We start from the raw sequence: 18011 nt of genomic DNA on the forward strand, positions 1-18011 counted from the left end.
GCGAGAGGCTTTCATCAAAGTACCCCAAGGATAAAGATTTATCTCACTTTAGACTCCCTACTTCTTATTTTCTTGTTTCATTCAAGCGACCAGCACCACATATTGCTGGGCCCAAGTACAGTTTTCATTACCGTGACATGATGCCTAGCTGGTTGTCATGGCCAAAGAAACCCAGTGTGTTATGTAAATTAGCCCCACTGTTATATAACGGTGACCGTTTTACTCACAGACACATCAGAATTACACCAAAAAAACAGAGGATTTAAGTGGTTATTTAACATCATTTTTGGATGGGCAGGCACTCCAGACTCACAAACCAATTTTTGTTAGCAAACGCTTATTGTTGTAGGAATCAATTTCCTACAACAATTCATGCTGGATCTCAGCAAGCCCAAGCGAAGATATCTGAATTGCAGCTATAATTAGGAATAATATGCCCAGCTACACGTGAAAGTAGTCAGCTCCGTGTTGTACAAAGCCAAAGAGAGAAACCCCCTTACACTGTGTCAGCATTAGACAGCATAGACAGCATCTTCTCCCTCATTAGGCAGCATAACAGTGACAAGAAAAGAGGGAAGACCGGGGAGCAAATGAGCAATGGAATGGTGCTCATTTGTATCATGCATCTCCCAAGACGCATGTTCTCTACAATACAGTGTCCTTGAAAAAAAGCATGATGAGACACTATTAGGTTCTTAATGATGCTAGAATTATTACATTGTACAATAGCCTACAAAATTGTGAAACCAATTTAGTCATGTCACGAACTTTTTTTTTTTTTGCTATGTGAACTTGAACAGTGGCATTTATATTGATTGTTTCGGTCATACTGATTGGTATTACAACCTAAATTTAAACTATTACTGCCATTATGGTTAATACTGTAACTGTAGCAGTTGTTTAGAAACCATCGGTGCTCGTGTGAAAGTTTAATAAACGTATCTCTACCACACCCTGGTGTTGATAAAGAGTAATTGCAGGGTTGAAAGTTGCTGCGAGTACTGTAAGTGTTCAGGTGGTCCTTCTGTGGTTACGAAGGGCGCGCGCCGGAAATTAAAATTCTGTATAAAGAATAGAAGATAAAAGTACACGCAATGTACTTCAGTAAAAGTACAGATCGTTTTGTTAAAAAAAAAACACTCTGGTACAATTAGTGCTACTGTTTCAACGCCTTCAGGGAAAAAAAATAAGACTCAAAAAAGTTAAAAATATAAATTGTACCTTCAGTTATGCACTCTGAAACCACATGTGTCTAAAATAACATAATTTGGGTCAAAAGGTGAACAATCAACTTCCTGGGTAAATGTGATCCATTTTTTCGTCTGTTAAGTACAAAACAACACAGAATGTTGGGTCAAACTAACTCAAATAGTGCGTTGGTCCTGTATGTGTTTTTCAGATTAGACAAGAGAATTTTTTATATGCCAGAAGATGGTGGTTTTTAGGCCAAGACAAATTATTCCTGTAGCAAACAGCATTGAACTCTTCTTCTTCTTCTCCTTTCGGCTTGTCCCTTTTCAGGGTTTGCCACAGCGAGTCATTAATTTCCATCTTTCCCTGTTGTCTGCATCCTCTACTCTGACTCCAACTACCTGCATGTCTTCCCTCACGGCATCCATGAATCTCCACTTTGGCCTTTCTCTGTCTCCTACCTGGTAGCTCCATCTCTAACATTCTCCTACCAATGTATCCACTGTCCCTCCTCTGTACATGTCCAAACCATCTCAGTCTGGCCTCTCTAACTTTTTCTCCAAACTTTCCTGTCTGAGTTGTCCCTCTGATGACCTCATTTCTGATCCTGTCCATCCTTGTCACTTCTAAGGAGAATCTCAGCATCTTTAACTCAGCCACCTCTAACTCTGCCTCCTGTCTTTTGCCTATTGCAAATAGCATTGAACAATTCTCTCAATTACGGCCATGGATGGGGAATATATTCTGTTGCTATCGTTACTGCTGCTGTCCATTTTTTCCCTTCCTCAAGATTTTTATTAGATAATTCATCTCTCCACCGTAGCCTTTGTGACAAAGTAAGGCCTAGAAAATACAGACATGTTTTCGAATGTCGGCAGTAAAACAAAATAAAAATAAAAAGGTAAACTACAGGTAGCCTACTGGGAAATCTATTTAAGGTGCATTAACAGTATCTGTATACTGACAATTGCTATTGTAAATAAATGGATATTTCATAGTTGTGATTGTAGTTCCAGAAAGTAGAACTTCACTGTGTGACACTGAGAACTGTTCTTGATAATGAGCTCTCTTGAGTACGTCAATAAACAACACATTTTAAGAATCAGTTATGATGCAGTGCAGTTGCACAGCATTGCAAACTTCATCCGCAATTATAATTCCTCTGCTGTAATTTGTTGGCCGCAAACCCCCAGCGCAGCAACCCTAAAATGTGTACGCACGCACACAGACACGCTATTGGGTGGCATGCTGTGTTGGCACAACCTGGCTCGCTCCTCATTAATCACCACGTTGAGGTTTTGATGCCACAGCAGGAATGAAAGTGCTGCTTTAACGTGAACAGATGTACTAGAGTGCCACCATCAGCTTGGCCTCAGGGCCCACGGCAAGAAAGACAATGACCACTGCTGCTAACAACTAATACTTCATTAACTGTGAGTCCAATAGGAGTCCCAAATGCTGTAAAGTGTTGATTTGGGGTGTGCAATATAAAAAACTAGGTCGTCAGTGACTTCATTAAATATTTTAACCAACTGTAGTTTCAATGAGAGTGACTCATTAATGTATGATTCATTTTAGACAGCAGCCACTGAATCCCTCAGTTCACTTGCAAAAACGTCCGATGTGTGAATACATTTGTTTTCCATATCGTTGGCCATTTTGATGAGGGTGATGCTGCTATATTTTACAAGCCTAGAAACGATAACATAATTGAGGAATTACCTTTTAGTGATTTTTTTTAGGGGGCTTTACATGATCAGCATTTCCCAAAAACACTGATAAACATTCCATGGAAAATGAGCTAGAAAATAAACAAGCTCCCTAAAAAAAAATCAATAAATATTGGAAAAGAAAAAAATCTGACACTATATTATTAATCAACAATGGAGGCACTGAAAGTCCCTGGAGCGAACGAGACTTTTTGCTGCAATGTTTTATTTTGCGCATCCGATCAACGACGTCCTTGATCAATCACCAGATAACATGACTTACGATCACAGATTTTGCATACGATACAAATTATCTACCGATCCGATCCAGCCGATCAGATCTGTGTTAAGTCAACTTTTTTTTTCTTTCCGTTTAACTGTATTCACCTAACATTCCAAATTGACAGCAGAGGCCTTCGTTTACATAGCATGGATGGGTGTGAACTACATTTAGCATGATCCATGTACAATTCACAGCAAGTCTTTATTTGGAGTTCCAGCTTTTCCACAGTAACCATTCATACTGAAAGCAATTTTAGCCTCTTGAATTGATGAATCAAGGGGGCACACGGCATTGCAACTACTAACCACAACGATTGTCTGTCTCACATAGCCTTGGTGTATGAACTGACAAGGCCTGCTCGGATGAAAACCAAAACATCTTCGAAGACAACCACAACAGTCCAGTTGCCATCGATTCCGTGGATTGAGGATATAATGACCTGTATGTGTGAGAATATTCACAGGCACACAAGGATGAAACCTCCTTAAACCAGGTAAATGCGGGAAAACGAGCTAAAAACCTCCCTTTCCTTTCGTCATTTCTGTGCTATTCACACACTTTATCGCTCATCTGGTTGGGAGTTTCTCAACCATCTTGGCTGTTTCCAAAAGCATCCGATTATGGCTTTGCTGTCAGGGTACGATGCAAGTTGCCTTCCGTAGAGCCAGGTACCCTGTGACGACATCCGTCGGGAGGAGGCGAATGTAGGAGAACTCCTCCGTGGATGTGAAGCGAAGTTTGGTCTGCGGGTCTGTGTAATTTGCCTACGGAAACGTGCGAAATAATAAATCATGGTTTTTAGGCTTAGCTCTCGAAGCCATGAAGTTACTCACAGGGAGTCCGGAGATGTCGGAGTATTTTTTGGATGGTTTCAGAGAGGGAGGAGCATCAATGTTGTAGTCTGTAAATACGAAAGGTGAAGAATTGGATAAATAAATGAATGTTCAAAAGACGAACACGTATTTTTTAAACAGTTCAGTAATTGACTGAACTGATTTTAAAGTCTTGAAGCCAAAATAAGTGCATTGATCAACTTCAACTTGCAAAGCGGCTCTTGATTCAGTCTCAGATAGTTTGCTGTCGAACATTTCAACTATATTAGTTGTTACATCACGTAAGATTGTTCTAGAAATAAAAAAAAATACCTGTGTGAAAAAATAAACACACTTTCTTCAGTATATTCTACATATACCGTGAATCTTAAAATGTGGTACGCAAAATAACGTTATATACACTTTGAATACACATTAAAAAAAATTGGGGTCGGCGGTGAAATGTTTGAATGTGATCAAACAACCCTTTGATGAACCACGATGACTCCAAAGCATCCTCAAGGTCCCCGTGTGCGATATACTGTGCTGTATACTATTGTAACAAAATATACTGTATGTAGTATGACTTTACAGTACTATCAATACCACTATATGGATAAATAATTCCAGAGAGAGTCCAAAAGTGTATCTGTTAATAAGAGAGAGATGCATTTACAGTTTGGTTCATCGAGCTTCCAGGGTAGAGTCCGTTCCAAAACCGTAATTTGTTTGAGATTCTTCCAGGTTCTGTTCTTTTTGCCTGCTGCCGCTCCACCGATCCCGGAGTGCTAACAAGATAGAGAGGAAACATGAACATTGTCAACTGAAGCCACAAAATCACACGGCTGGTGAACGACGACATGGCACTCGCTCACCATAAATGAGGGGTCTTTGAACGGCGGTGGCTTGGCAGTGCCTTCTGTGCTGGTGCTGACGCTTGTTAACGGCGAGCTGTCCACCAATCCAAACGTCTTCACATCAGTGACAACTTCTGCTGCTGACATCTGATTGGAAGACAGAATATGCGATGAGAGTCTCAGGTGAAGGGAGGATCTGGGCATTTTATCTCCATCTCCAGTGATTGATTCAAATTTAATTGGCAGAACAATTCTAATATTTTTTTTGTCGCTTTCGCAATGTGTCCAGGTTAATTTATTAAGTATCGCATGAACAAACATAACACATTTTGACTAAATTTTCAAATTTCCACGAGAAAGAACGTGTTTTCTTTTTATCTGATAAGTTATAAAGAAATGTTCATACAGTATATCGAAGTTAATGACTCAAGTACTGCACTGTGTATTTGTATACTTTAAAAAAATGAACACGTAAACAATTTGACAGAACAGAACCTTTTTGGAGCACCCTAGACTTGGAAACTGGTTTGTTTCTACCTGATTCTGTGTGAGTTGTGTCATTATAAGAGGAGCTTTCTTTTTCTTGGTGCCACCGCCCGGCGGCTGAGCGGCAGACACCGCCGGACTCCCGGGACGTTTCTTCCCCCGCAGAGCAGCAGGGCCGGCGGCCAACGGATGGCTCTTAATCGTGATAGGGACCTGAGATGCCATGTGTTGCGGTACAGTCGGCTGAAATGCGGCGTTCTAACCCCGAGATGAGGATTAGCATTAGCATTAACTGCTCAACAGACGGACGGACATGCGTTACCCGGATGTTGATTAATTTAACTTCCGGCGATGCGCATGCGACACAATCTATTATTGTTAGATTTTATGTTTCAAGTAACCACACTTCAACGATAACAATAAATGTATGCTATTTACTCAAGTCGTATAAATAAAAAAGTAGTTGAAGAGGTGTGTGGTGGTACAGTTAAAGTAGAACATAATTTAATATAGGTCGAGTAAAGCATCTGATAAATGTACTTCATTACAGAAGTGAATTATCTGCATTCAGTACTAAGAAATTGCAAGAACACATCGTCACTTATCGCAAGGCATGCTCATTTACTGCAGTGTTTGAAGTGCACGCAACCCTGTCACCATAACCTTTTTAGCATGGTACAAACACAATTATAATGAAGTTGGTGCATTGTGTTAAAAGTAAATAAAAACAGAACACAATGATATGCTAGTTATGTTCAACCTATATGTAGTTGAAATACATTACAAAGGCAAGGCATTTACTGTTCTGTTAAACTTAATTGTTTTTTGTAAATAATCATGAACTTGGAATTTTATGGCTGCAACACGTTCCAAAAAAGCTGGGACTAATTGTTGAGGCTTTGTAGGTATAATTTTTTTTCCATTTTAGCTTGATGTACAGCTTCAGCTATACAACAGCCCGCTTCATAATGCACCACATATTTTCAATGGAAGGCAGGGTTGGACTGTAAACAGGCCAGTCTAGTAGCCGCACTTTTTACTACACACTGTTGTAACACATGCAGAATGTGGTTTGGTATTGTTTTACTGAAATAAGCAGGGGTGTCCATGAAAATGATGTTGCTTGGATGGCAGCATATGTTTCTCCAAAACCTTTATGTACCTTTCCACATTAATGGTCCCTTCAGAGATGTGTAAGTCACCCGTGCCATTGGTACTAACACAGCCAAATCACAGATGCTGGCTTTTGAAATATGCGTCCATAAAAGCCCAGATGATTCTTTTGCTCTTTGTCCCGGAGGACACAATGTCCACATTTTCCAAAAACAATTTGAAATGTGGACTCGTCAGACCACAGAACACTTTTCCACTTTGCATCAGTCCATCTTAGATGAGCTCAGGCCAAGAGAAGCCTGTTGCATTTCTGGGTGTTGTTGGTGAATGGCTTTTGATTTGCGTAGCAGTTATAAGTGAGCACATATGCCTCATAGTCAAGTGTTCTGTATTCGAATCAGTTCGGGCTCGTGTGTGTGAAGTTTGCATGGTCTCCTTTGGCTTCTCTCACTGGTTCTGCCACATTCCAAAATATTGGGTTCTTTGTAGTCACTGAATTGTTCACAAGTGTGCTTTGTCATTATGTGCGTCGCAGTTGACTGGCAATGAGTTCAGTGTGTACCCTCTCTCCTGCCCAAAATCAGTTGCCTTGGCTCCACCCCACCCACACCCCCTAATGAAGATAAACTATTGAAAATGCCTCAAAGAGCAGACATTTATCATCGGGTGCCAGTTTATATTTCCTATGTACTGCTGCCATCTACAGGAATCTACAACAGGATTCACACACACTGTTTGTCAAAAATAGTAAATTCAGTGTGGCTGATTCTGAAGGAATTCTTATGTATTTATTGTTAAATATTATCTAGCTTCCACCAAAGAGGCAGCAGATTTCTAAATCATATTTACAGCTGAAATGTAATCGTTGCAATATGCACAACCATTGAACAAGGATGCAACTTTTGATGGCGCCTTTCACTGCACCCTGTGACTGCACCCTCAATACTTAAATAATACAAGAGGACAACTGGTGTCTTCTTGTAAACTTGCTGATAAGGCTTCTCTGCAATTTCCAACCCATTTAGCTCACAACAACACTCATTTGTAAGTGTAAGCTGCAGGACATGGGTGCGGTACAGCAAGCTAGGGACATTTTCTTTGACCTGTAAAACATTAAACAAAACAAGTTGATCTCGCTTAAAGCAAACTTTGAAGATAAATTTAAACAAGCCATGGCTGTCATGGCAGCTGTGATGGATTGGATTTCCTCCAGTCATGTGCTGATTGGTATGAGTAGGATACTACGTCTTAGAGCTATATGTGGGCCCTCTCTTGTCAATCTGACAGCGTTTCACACAAACGCCACCGATGGGCAAGCGCCTTTAGTATATCTCGATAAGCCTGCACTCGGGAAAGGACCTGTCAGAATTCCGACTCCGCAGTATGATGAACCACCACATCCTCATTCAACACAGCATCCCTTAAGCAGCTGCAGAGCCCTTGATTAACTGGTCGCTACTGATGTCATTTGTGTGAGTGGGAATACCGAAGAACAAATCACAGTAACTTTGAATTCCAAGTTCCAAGTTGCATGCGAGTCGACGATTGAAAGGCATGTTGTCTTATTCATTCTTTAACGTGCTGCTGCCATCAATTTGAATAATAAACGATATATAGTTGGGCACAATTGAAAAACAAATGCTAATGTTAAACGGATGTTGTTTAACTTTGACATGATACTGCAGATCTGTGTTTTACAACAGGGAGGGTGAGAAACAAGCCTGTCACGATTGACTTGATCCTTTTACGTTATGCATATAGACAGTGCAATGCCAAAAGCCTACGTAAAATAATCCCAGTAGGCAAAGAGCATTAGGTTAGGATCACTTCAAACAATCCCTTCCTTATTACTGCACCTAGACTACACTTGACAGTTTTAACTTGCTGAATGCCATTCTGAGCTATGTGTTTATCTTGTCCTTACGAAAGAAAAAAGTCTGAGAAACGGAGTGACATACTACTCATGCTGTTACAGATTTATTTCAAAGCACATTATGTAAAAGGTTTGTAGCTTTTTCATGCTCCAGTGACTCAGGAGGCAAACATCTAAGCTTGGGCCTAAAGCTACTTATTGATCTGTGTGCTGGCTGGTGCTGGATGTGTGTCACTGTTTATAATGGGAATGGATAGCTCACACGCATGTCTGCGCATGTTGGCAGATAGCATTCTATGAAATGTCAAGAGACTGTTTCAAATCTTTACCGCCCACCTTTATATAGGAGGCCTCTTGCTGACGCAGAATTGTCATTTCATGATCTTTTGTATGAACTGCAGCGTGAAATAGTTCTCGTTTATATAAATGTGCTTTCTTGTTTTGAGAGCCTTCATCACAGCATTCATTTTCAAACAGTAAAACAGTAGGCATAGTACAAATGTTAGGCAGCATTTTGTTTGAATTTGAATTACTCTAGGTTTAAGCCACGTAATTTTATCTTCATTGCTTTTTCCCCCCATTTGTATGTATTTGTTTTGTTGGCTTCTTGTATTTTGTCGCTGACTGACCTTTTTCCTTTAATTGTCAATGTTGTCATCCATAGCATCAGAAATGGATACGGGGTACATTTCTGTCCACGCTCCACAAGTATCATAAGGTGCATAACACATAAAATTGTCGTGCATAGTATTTTCATTGGGTTGCCATTTGTTGAATTAATTTTTTAATTCCTGTTGTTTATTGTGGTTGAATATGGCAACAAAAGGTTCATTATAATTTGTTGTAATGAATGCATTTACTGGATTGTGCTATATTATCATTAGTTTATACGGTATATCAGCAGGCTCATTTCTTGCAGCTCTGGAAAACATCTTACTGATCCCATTATCTAAAACTGTAATACTAAATTGAAACAAAACATAGGAAATTATACTCACATAGAAAAAATGTAAAGTTAGTATTTTTATTAAATTTGGGTCCTGGGACAGTGGGCCAGAAACAAATTTGGGTAAGATTGGTAAAGGAGAAGGTCATAGTCATCATCAGTTTCCTTTGTTTTGTTTGTTTGTTTTGGGGGGGGGGGGTCAGATTGTACTCTACTATCACATGAGTAGCTCTCAGGCCTGTTGCTCACCAGTGATGGGACATTGTGATTACTTAGGAATGTTTTAAAACTGTACTAACACTAACGTCATTTGAAAAAAAAAAGAAGTTATTTCAGAAGTGTATGTCAAACTGATAGGCCATCACATGAATCAACACCGAAAGTTGGTGACCTCTATGCTAGAGAATTACAACCCGAGACGGCTTTTGGCCTTGTACTGTCTATAAACACAACGTATAACGATCAAATCAATCATGAAAGGTTTGTTTCTCCCCCTCTCTATTGTAAAACACAGTCCTAAAAAAACAATGGCATTTCTTATTTTGCATGATACTTCCCATAGTTAATGTGACACTGCAAATCAAAAGCAAGATTTATCCTTCTGAATTGGGGTGACAACTTGGCCTCCATTGAAGAAAGTGACCCCAGTGCAGACATCTAGCTATAGGAAACATTCTAAGCAGTCCCAAGTGCTGCTCTTGCACAGGTAATAAAGTGGGCTGACAAAAAGGCTGCACCAGGAGTCAAGACGTTTGACACTTCCCAGTAGGGAGAACTGCTCACCATAAACACTACATCTTCTTTGTGATGGTGAAGCAGAGCCAATTTTCCTCTAACAACTCTTTTACTGTGTTTTTCTTCTTGATAAAGCATTTTTAAAGCCCCAATAGCTGCCTGGTAAGCCTTCCAGCACAAGCTGAGGTGTTTTTATGAGGTTAGCAGCTTGTAGACTATCATTCGCAAAGCAAAAATGTTGAAATCTGCTAAAATACCAGCTATGTTTAAGAGGAAGTTTTCAGTGTTAAAAGTGCTTGCAAGATTCCAATGTAGCCTAGTGTCATTAATCACTTCCCCAAGTCACTGACCAAAGCCACGCTCCTCACTCACATGCACAAGCAAGATCCTAAAACATAGCAATTCATAAGTGCATGCTATCAAGAAACGGCATTACTCTCAGCTGTAAAAAGACCGTAATACAAAAAGAACAGCACGTTTATTGTGGTGTCAGACTCAAAACCACTGTGTTAAAAATTTCAATCTTTACAGAAATTTCAGATATTACATTTTGAAAAATTTAAAGTTGAAAAAGTGTTGATCAAATGAGACTTTTTAAAAAGTTGACCTATTTTATTTGCCTTGAGATGTTTAAATTTAACTGGCTCTCAGAATTCTAAATTACCTGATTCTGAAAATAATGGATTTGTATGAAAAAAGTACCCAGCATAATGAATCATCCTTTTCTGTAAAGTTAAATCGTGTGTGATGTGCTTTTAAATGTGTTCCATATAAGGCAACACCTTATGACAAATGTGGATTCATAAGTGCATTGTACACCATTTCTCGTGACTTCTGATCTAAAATATAAATCCCGTTACGCAGTAGTCCAACTTTTTGATATTTTGGACCACAAATATTTGATATGAGGTTTCCAGCACAGCTTGTGATCACTTTCTACACCAAGAAAATTTATTACATACGTTTCAATTTCCAAACATACCAGTTGTCTAATTTGACAATTTCCAAATCGTAGTTTTGTTAAGGTTTAATGGTAATCTATTTACTCTGACTGTGAACAATTCACTTTTATATTGTACTGTTTTGTATCAATAATAGCTGCTGCAAATCTCTCCCTCAGGATAAGATTGGATAAATGGAATTCGTGAAATAAGTTCCATCTTAAAGCGCACAGATAACGTTTACGTTTCATTTTTAATATGAACATGATTATGGGTCTTAATTTGATTTCTTCCGGGTTGGGAGAACGAAGGGGGGGATGAGCAATGATGCTGGATCCTGCGTTCGGTCCGCACATCATCACCAGCAGCAGCAGCAGCCAAATCGTTTTTTCCTTCCCTCCCTCATAAGGAACCGGCCGAGGGAGCACGTCAGCCCCCCAGGCCGCCGCGAGGGACGGACCTCAGTCAGCCGTGGACTCCTCTCTCTCCCACCCCACCCGCCCGTCTCCCCTCATGGATGTCCCACCTCGTTACAGCTCTAGACGACGGACGCCGCCCGTGTAGATGTGTGTGACGCCCCACGCTTTACGTTAAGCTTCTTTTTTTCATGCGGTAACCGGTTGGTGTTGGACAGCAGAGAGGAGGAGGAGCGCGCGCCCCCAGTCGTTAGCCGGAGAAGCTAACCGAGCTAGCTAACTTTAGCCGCGACACTTGGCACCCTTGTCGGGGAGTTTTGTGGCTTGCACGCTAACCTGGGGCGGGCTTGGGATGCCCCGTCACTTTTTTTAAATCAAGGTAAGCGAGCTGTATTCTTTTCACTTCCGCGACCTTGCCGCTGTTCTTGCCACATAAACCATGCGCCGGCGAACGTGATAGCAGCAGGCTTTTTGTTGACAGAAGCACCGGAGTTAACGGAGGGAGGATGCGACCACCCTTAAAACGTTAATTGTCACTTTCCGTGACTGTTACTCAGCCTTCAGTTGCCGTGACACGACCAGTGAGCTTTAACGAAAAAAAAAACCACGCAGACTAGTGATGGATCATTCATGCTGTCATTTGCACACCATTTTGCTGTACCGAGGACAGTTGTATCATTGCACCACAGCCTCTATTAATGCATATTTTTGTACTATAGATTTGGTCTGTATCACTATCTGTAACTGAGGGTAGATGATTCAAACAGTTGACTACCCTCGTACTCAACCCAATTACATTCCACGTACCGGCCACTTGGTGATCTTTACACTGGTTTGCTTGAAGAGAGAATGCATTAACAATGTTGACATTGATAGTGATGGGAAAATGGATTCCTCATCATTGCCAATGAAAATGACAACCTGTCATGTTCCTTAAAACCCTTATGCCCTTCGAATAAAACTGATACCGAACCTACGCGTTTTACAATTTCGTAAATGATGTATGTCGTGTTATACAAACATTTTTTTTTTCAAACACTCAAAATGTTCAGCGGCATCTGTGCTATCCATACATATATATATAGTTTATATTAATTCCTTGGGATTTTTTGCCCTTTATGGACAATAAAGCAGTTCTGTGCTATGACACTTCAAAGAAATATTGCATTCTTTGTAAACGGTCGACTATGAGGGTTAACTTGCGTATCCTCTTTTTGACATTTTTGTTTGGTGCTATGCCGTGAGATATTTTTCATGTAAAATATGCGCCGTGACTCGATAAAGGCTGGGGTAAACTCACTGGTTGTCTGTGTACACGTGGATACAAGTTTAATTGTATGGGGTTTTTTTTAACCAGCGTTCGGTCTGTTTTTCAGCGCGCTAGAAACTGGTGTGACGGCATGACTATTCGATATAAGGAGGAAATGATTCATGTTCCTCATTTCAAGGCCGTGGACTCGACATGATGCGTTTCCTGTGCTGTGTGCGTGTCGAGAGTGTGTTTGGGCCTCAGCACATTAGCATGCTTGTTTGGGCTTTTTAGTTTCCTAAATCAGTCGTTTCGAACCAGTGTGCCATGAGACATCATTGGGGTGCTGGGAGATATGATCCAATTTCACTTCATTTGTTGATTACAAATATATCTTGAAATTAGTGAAAATATTTCTTTTTTTTCCCCCCCTCTTGAATGGCAGGTGTATTTCTAGGCCAGTCCTGGGCATCACTTTCCTCTCAACCTGTCAATCGGTGGAGCGAAAAGTGAGCAATGTCAACATGTAAATCTGAGCAAAGTTTTGTCATCCACAACACTTTTGTTACATTTATTGTGGCTCTGAACTGTTAGGAACAATAGTTGTATTTTGGCACATGTCTCCGGAGGGAGGCAGCAGAATTCTCGGCACTCCGTGTGCTAGCGAGCCTTGCTTTGGGATTGGGTTTCCACAGCCACCTGCAGCTAGCAGCACAGGAATGCCATTGTTCCAAACTTTGGGACTATAGCGGGATCAGAGCTACTTGTGAGTGCGCTAACACACACACGCACACACACACAGATTCAAGAACACACACTTTTTTGCTACTGTTTATAAGCTTCAGCCTAGTTGGGGCTAAATAAAAGAAGCAACAAGTGGCTGGAAATTAAACTAAGCTGTTTGTTGCTAAATGTGAGTGTTTCCATTCATCACAAACTGAAAGTCAAAAACAATCCTTTTTTTTATTGATAAAATTTATGAAATTGTTATGCTGTCAGAGAGATCAAGAGATTTCTTCATGTCTTGTACTCTCGGGACTTGAACTGATATCTCGACACTTTGTCGAGCGAGCCACCTATTAATCAGTCTTGGAAAGTGACAGCAGATCGTTAAATGATGAAAATATAATTCCTGCCAATTTTTTAGCGGGCCACTTCACTCGGTTAATGTTGATTGATATACTGTGTTCATCTCCTTGTTTGTCACATCATGAATCTGTGTTTGTTGCTGTTGATAGGTGGGAGTAGGGCTGAACGATTGATCGTAATTGCTATTTCAGACAAGGCGATCACGTGATAGCCAATCGGGCTGCACTTGTGTTAATTTTATCAACGATTTAAAAATTTTGTGTCAGTTTTAGTCTTGCATGTTTGTTTTTATTTCTATCGTTGTAGTCAACAAAAACTCAACATTTTCTGTGACTAGTGAGTTCAACTGATATATTCAATAAATATATATTTTTTCCATTTAAAATAATTATTTCGTTTTTCAATATACCTCGACTAGTTCTGAGATCAAACTGATTTTTATTTTAGGTAGAGGGGATGGGATTTGTCTCTTTATGCAGCCGCGAATTAAAGTTTGGAACCACTGATTAAGATTGTACAGTAAATGTGTATTCATCCTTGAATGTCTTGTCTTGACGCTCAGTCCAGGGGCCGTTATCTCTTTAACGTTGCACTTTGGCACCTGGCAAATCCCGGTTCTATGATAAGAAATCCATAACGCTTTGGTTTGAACAAATCCAAATGTCATCGATTGATTGGTAATTAATCATTATCATTTATTATTTTTTCTTTCACAGGTGACATTCTGAAGTTGTTATATGTGACAGAGGAAATCTTAATTCTATGATATGCGCGAATCACATTTCAGTTTACCAAGTAAACGGTTTGAAGTGCAAAGGATCACTACATTAAATTTCATAGACCAAAGGGGAAAAAAACCCCCACCACCACGGTGGGTTGTATCGGCAGTACTCATTCATGGGAGCTATGGTAGGCCAAATTCGAATCCCTCACATGAGGATGCTTCTCCACTTTTCATCGTGGGTGAACAATGTGCCAGTGCAGAAGGAGGCGAAAAGTGTTGGAGACCTTGTCACAACCTTGTTTGACTGATTAAAGAGCAAGATTAATCACTTTTTATTTGTTTGTTTTGATGATTAGAAAGTGTGTGCCTGGAGCAAGCTTAAACAGATGATGTGATTACATTGTCAGTGGAAAATTTGTTGGCTCAGGATTTCCCCATTTGTCACTTTGGAATTAAAAAGGGGAAGTATGACTTCACTCCACCGTTGTAACATTTCTACATATTTCTCTTGCAAAATGGGAACTATGTGATACACATTAAATGAACAAAGTAGTATACCTGTCGTGAAAGTAATTGAATACCTTGCCATTAACCCCCCCCCCCCCCCCCCCACACACACACACACACATTTTTATGACCGGTACTTTACGCAGTTCAGCAGATAGTGAACATTTTTTTCCCCCAAAAATTGTTGAGTGCGCTTGATACCAGCTGTTTATTAGTCACTCCTGTAAAATATGTACATATATGTAGAAAGATCAATAGTGTTGCAGTAGACTCTGGTGTAATATACTCAGCATTCGGGGCCCCCCGCACCCCATACAACGGTCGGACGGCAAAGATGGAGGAAAGTCTGCTGAAGCAGTTATGGTAGGCAAAGGTCTAATGCTTGGTCGGAACAGGAAATAGCGTGTCACCCCATGCGTCTCGCGTGATTTTGTTCACAGGGTACCTGCACTGGAGGTGCTTTGAGCGCATAAGAGGATGGGCCCCTCTTCCGACAGAAGGAGAAAAAAAAAGTTTGAACATTGCTCGTCAATCTGGTGACCGGTGCTTGTGTCATTGCTTTGGCTGCTAAATGTTTAAGGTTTGTGTTGTGGGAACCATCGTATCAGATGTTAATGCAATTACAGCCATTAGTTATTTATTTATTTGATCCGAAAACGGAAAACAAGTTGGCAATGCATTTCATGATGTGGAATGACAAAGGCTAGTAATGAATTGCAGCAAAACATCTTAACTTGTCCTTGACAGTGGAACAATGACAAAGAAAAAAAAAACGGACTTTGGGATAGGGTTCATTGTTGGGCCGCTGAGGTAGGGGGGTTCAGTCATAAAATGTTTGGAACTGCCGTGTTTTTTTTTTGTTTTTTTTTAATGAACTGTGAGAACTGCATTTGATCCATGGGATGGCTTTGATGCTCTTGTAATTATGTGCTAAAAAGAAGCAAACCCTTCATTACGATTACTAATTGGCATTATATTAGCGTTGCGTGGCATGCGTACGGTTTGTACCAGTGTGTACTTTTGGAAAAGTAACAAAAAAACAGGTTATTTGTGGTCTGTAGTCTTGGCGTGAGAATGGCTGCTGCGGGCTCTTTAGCTCAATCAGATAGTGGAACCATAAGGGCTGATCGTCTGATGAAGAGAAAAAAAACACGAGGAGGAGACGGGGCGAAAGATCGCTATCAACTCCATTTAGTGTTTGTTTTTGTTTTCCCCTTCCAATTTGGTCAGTGTGTGTCGTCGTGCGCGTGTAAGTTTGTAGCATTATTTGTAAGTACATTTGTTTGCGCGCGTGTGTGTGTGTGTGTGTGTGTGTGTCCTCTGATTTTCCTCTGAGTCACGTAAGGGCTTGAGTTGCGTAGAAGTGGGTCAGCCAGTGTCACCAGGGAGCATTTCCAACTCCCTCTTTTTGGCTGAAGCTCACTAAAGGCCAATATCAACATTTACATCCGAGTTTTTTGTGCACACAGGCTGCTCACCACAATATGGTGTTTTGTATATGTGTGTACAGTTGGTGCGTGTGTCCTGTGATACACTGGTCCCCCCCCCCCCCCCCCCATTCCGTGACTGTGTCTCTGGTTACTTAATTGTTCTTTGAGACCTCACAGGAGGTGTTACGAGAATCGCCATTGTCCAAAACCATAGACGGTCAAGGTAAGGCGTGCTAAATGATAAGGAAATAGATTTCTGTTCAATGATGTTGTTTTTTTATTTTATTTATTTTTTTGGTTCATCGAGTAGCAGATTTTCAAATCTGTTTCTGTCTCATTTAGCCAACCTTCACCTTACTTTTTTTTCTTTGCTCTTACTTTGTAAGAACTGCACCCTTTTTGCGCCACTGAGCAGCGGCAAGTTCCCCGTAAAGACATATTTTGATGAACTACCGGTAAGTTGTCATCTCCAGTCTGGCCAGCGTCCAAGTGGCCAGACGCCCTTCGCACCCTGCTGTGATGGCGTGACAGGCCGGCAATATAACAAAGACAAAGGCATTGATCCACTGCCTAGCTGCGCATTATTGACAAACTGATTAACAGTTGGATTTAATGCTCATTAGCCAGCTAAATATTCCAGTACATGCGCAAACAATTCCGGTTCTCCGATTTGAAGGCAGCGCACCTTTCAAGACATCACGGATTCATGCACAGCCCAATTGTTTGGGCATTTCATGTGCGAATCGTTTGCTCCAAGATGTCATCAGATGAGTGACAAGTTAATTTTTTTTTTCTCCTCATGACTTCATTCAGAGGACTACGCATTACAGAGTATGACGCTGCAGGCAGCACATGGAACATTTGAAGAGTGGGAACTAATACGGACAACAGCTGCCTCGCGAGGTCACACCCAATAACCCTTTCCAGTCACATCCAGTTTCCTGCTTCGTGGACCGTTCAAGCGCATCTGTATGTTGCTCACAGCATCTGTTTCATTCCTGAGATAGCACAGTAAAATGGCGCAGTGTTCCCACTGGTCCTTAAAGTTAATAAAAATCCATTAAAATAGAAATGGTAAAATTATGTTCTTAATTGTCCTTCATTTTCAGGGAAAGCTTCTAAAATCAATAAAAATCCTTAAAAATTAACCTGTGGTGTTCATTTCATCTGTATATGTCATTTTCCCCACCCTTGCAATGAATAGTTTTGTCAGAAAATGCGCCTGGCGCCCTTCCCCTCAAACCCCGCTGTCGGGCGACCTGCCTTCCTGGTTCCCGCTCTACTTTTCCCGCCGTCTCCGTTCAGTTACGATGATGATCACGTGATCGCTGCAGGTCATTTCGGGCCAATTTGACATACAGTATGTCAAATAAAGGGTTAGCTGATTGCCCCTAAAAATAAAGATGTGCCCTTCCTTTGGCAGCAATGATTTGAACACCAGCTCAGTCATATGTGGCTTTCTGTTCATTAAATCCACTGTGAATCGCCTGTTGAGTGAAGAAAAAGTTCTTTAAAATGGCTAAATTAGGCCTCAAAAGTCCTTAAAATGTCCATAAATAAAAAGCAAGTGGAAGAGTGGAAACCCTGTGGCAGTTTCCATCAGCACCCTTTTAACCCACCGTCATCGTACAGTATGTAGAATAGATCCAC

General features: G+C 40.7%; 2 protein-coding genes across 3 annotated transcripts in view; one reads left to right on the forward strand and one right to left on the reverse strand.

The window, feature by feature from the left end:
- Positions 1 to 3109: 3109 nt before the first annotated feature.
- Positions 3110 to 5664, reverse strand: ino80c (INO80 complex subunit C). Its single transcript, XM_086112572.1, has 5 exons — positions 5390 to 5664; positions 4871 to 4999; positions 4672 to 4783; positions 4017 to 4084; positions 3110 to 3947 (listed from the first exon to the last, which is right to left on the reverse strand). Exons 1-5 carry the CDS (start codon positions 5561 to 5563, stop codon positions 3816 to 3818), a joined length of 615 nt encoding a protein of 204 aa, XP_085968698.1. The 5' UTR covers positions 5564 to 5664; the 3' UTR covers positions 3110 to 3815.
- Positions 5665 to 11283: 5619 nt separating this feature from the next.
- The window catches only part of galnt1 (UDP-N-acetyl-alpha-D-galactosamine:polypeptide N-acetylgalactosaminyltransferase 1), a 41531-nt gene continuing 34803 nt past the window's right edge, over positions 11284 to 18011 (forward strand). The window contains exon 1 of one of the 2 annotated variants that reach the window (XM_086113451.1): positions 11284 to 11741. The gene's annotated coding sequence lies outside the window, so the exon portion shown is untranslated. The remainder of the gene's footprint in view (positions 11742 to 18011) is intronic. The other variant, XM_086113455.1, reaches the window with a different exon arrangement.

Source organism: Hippocampus guttulatus, chromosome 6 (genome assembly GCF_054856545.1).
Source record: "Hippocampus guttulatus isolate MCC_2025c chromosome 6, RoL_Hgut_1.0, whole genome shotgun sequence".
Taxonomy (NCBI): domain Eukaryota; kingdom Metazoa; phylum Chordata; class Actinopteri; order Syngnathiformes; family Syngnathidae; genus Hippocampus; species Hippocampus guttulatus.

What these genes read in the sequence shown, in the direction of transcription:
- ino80c (XM_086112572.1), bottom strand. Translation starts at nt 5,563, where the DNA reads ATGGCATCTCAGGTCCCTATCACGATTAAGAGCCATCCGTTGGCCGCC. An exon ending in CACAACTCACACAGAATCAG is followed by an intron (nt 5,000 to 5,389) that starts GTAGAAACAAAC and finishes TCTTCCAATCAG; the next exon opens with ATGTCAGCAGCAGAAGTTGT. An exon ending in TCAAAGACCCCTCATTTATG is followed by an intron (nt 4,784 to 4,870) that starts GTGAGCGAGTGC and finishes CTATCTTGTTAG; the next exon opens with CACTCCGGGATCGGTGGAGC.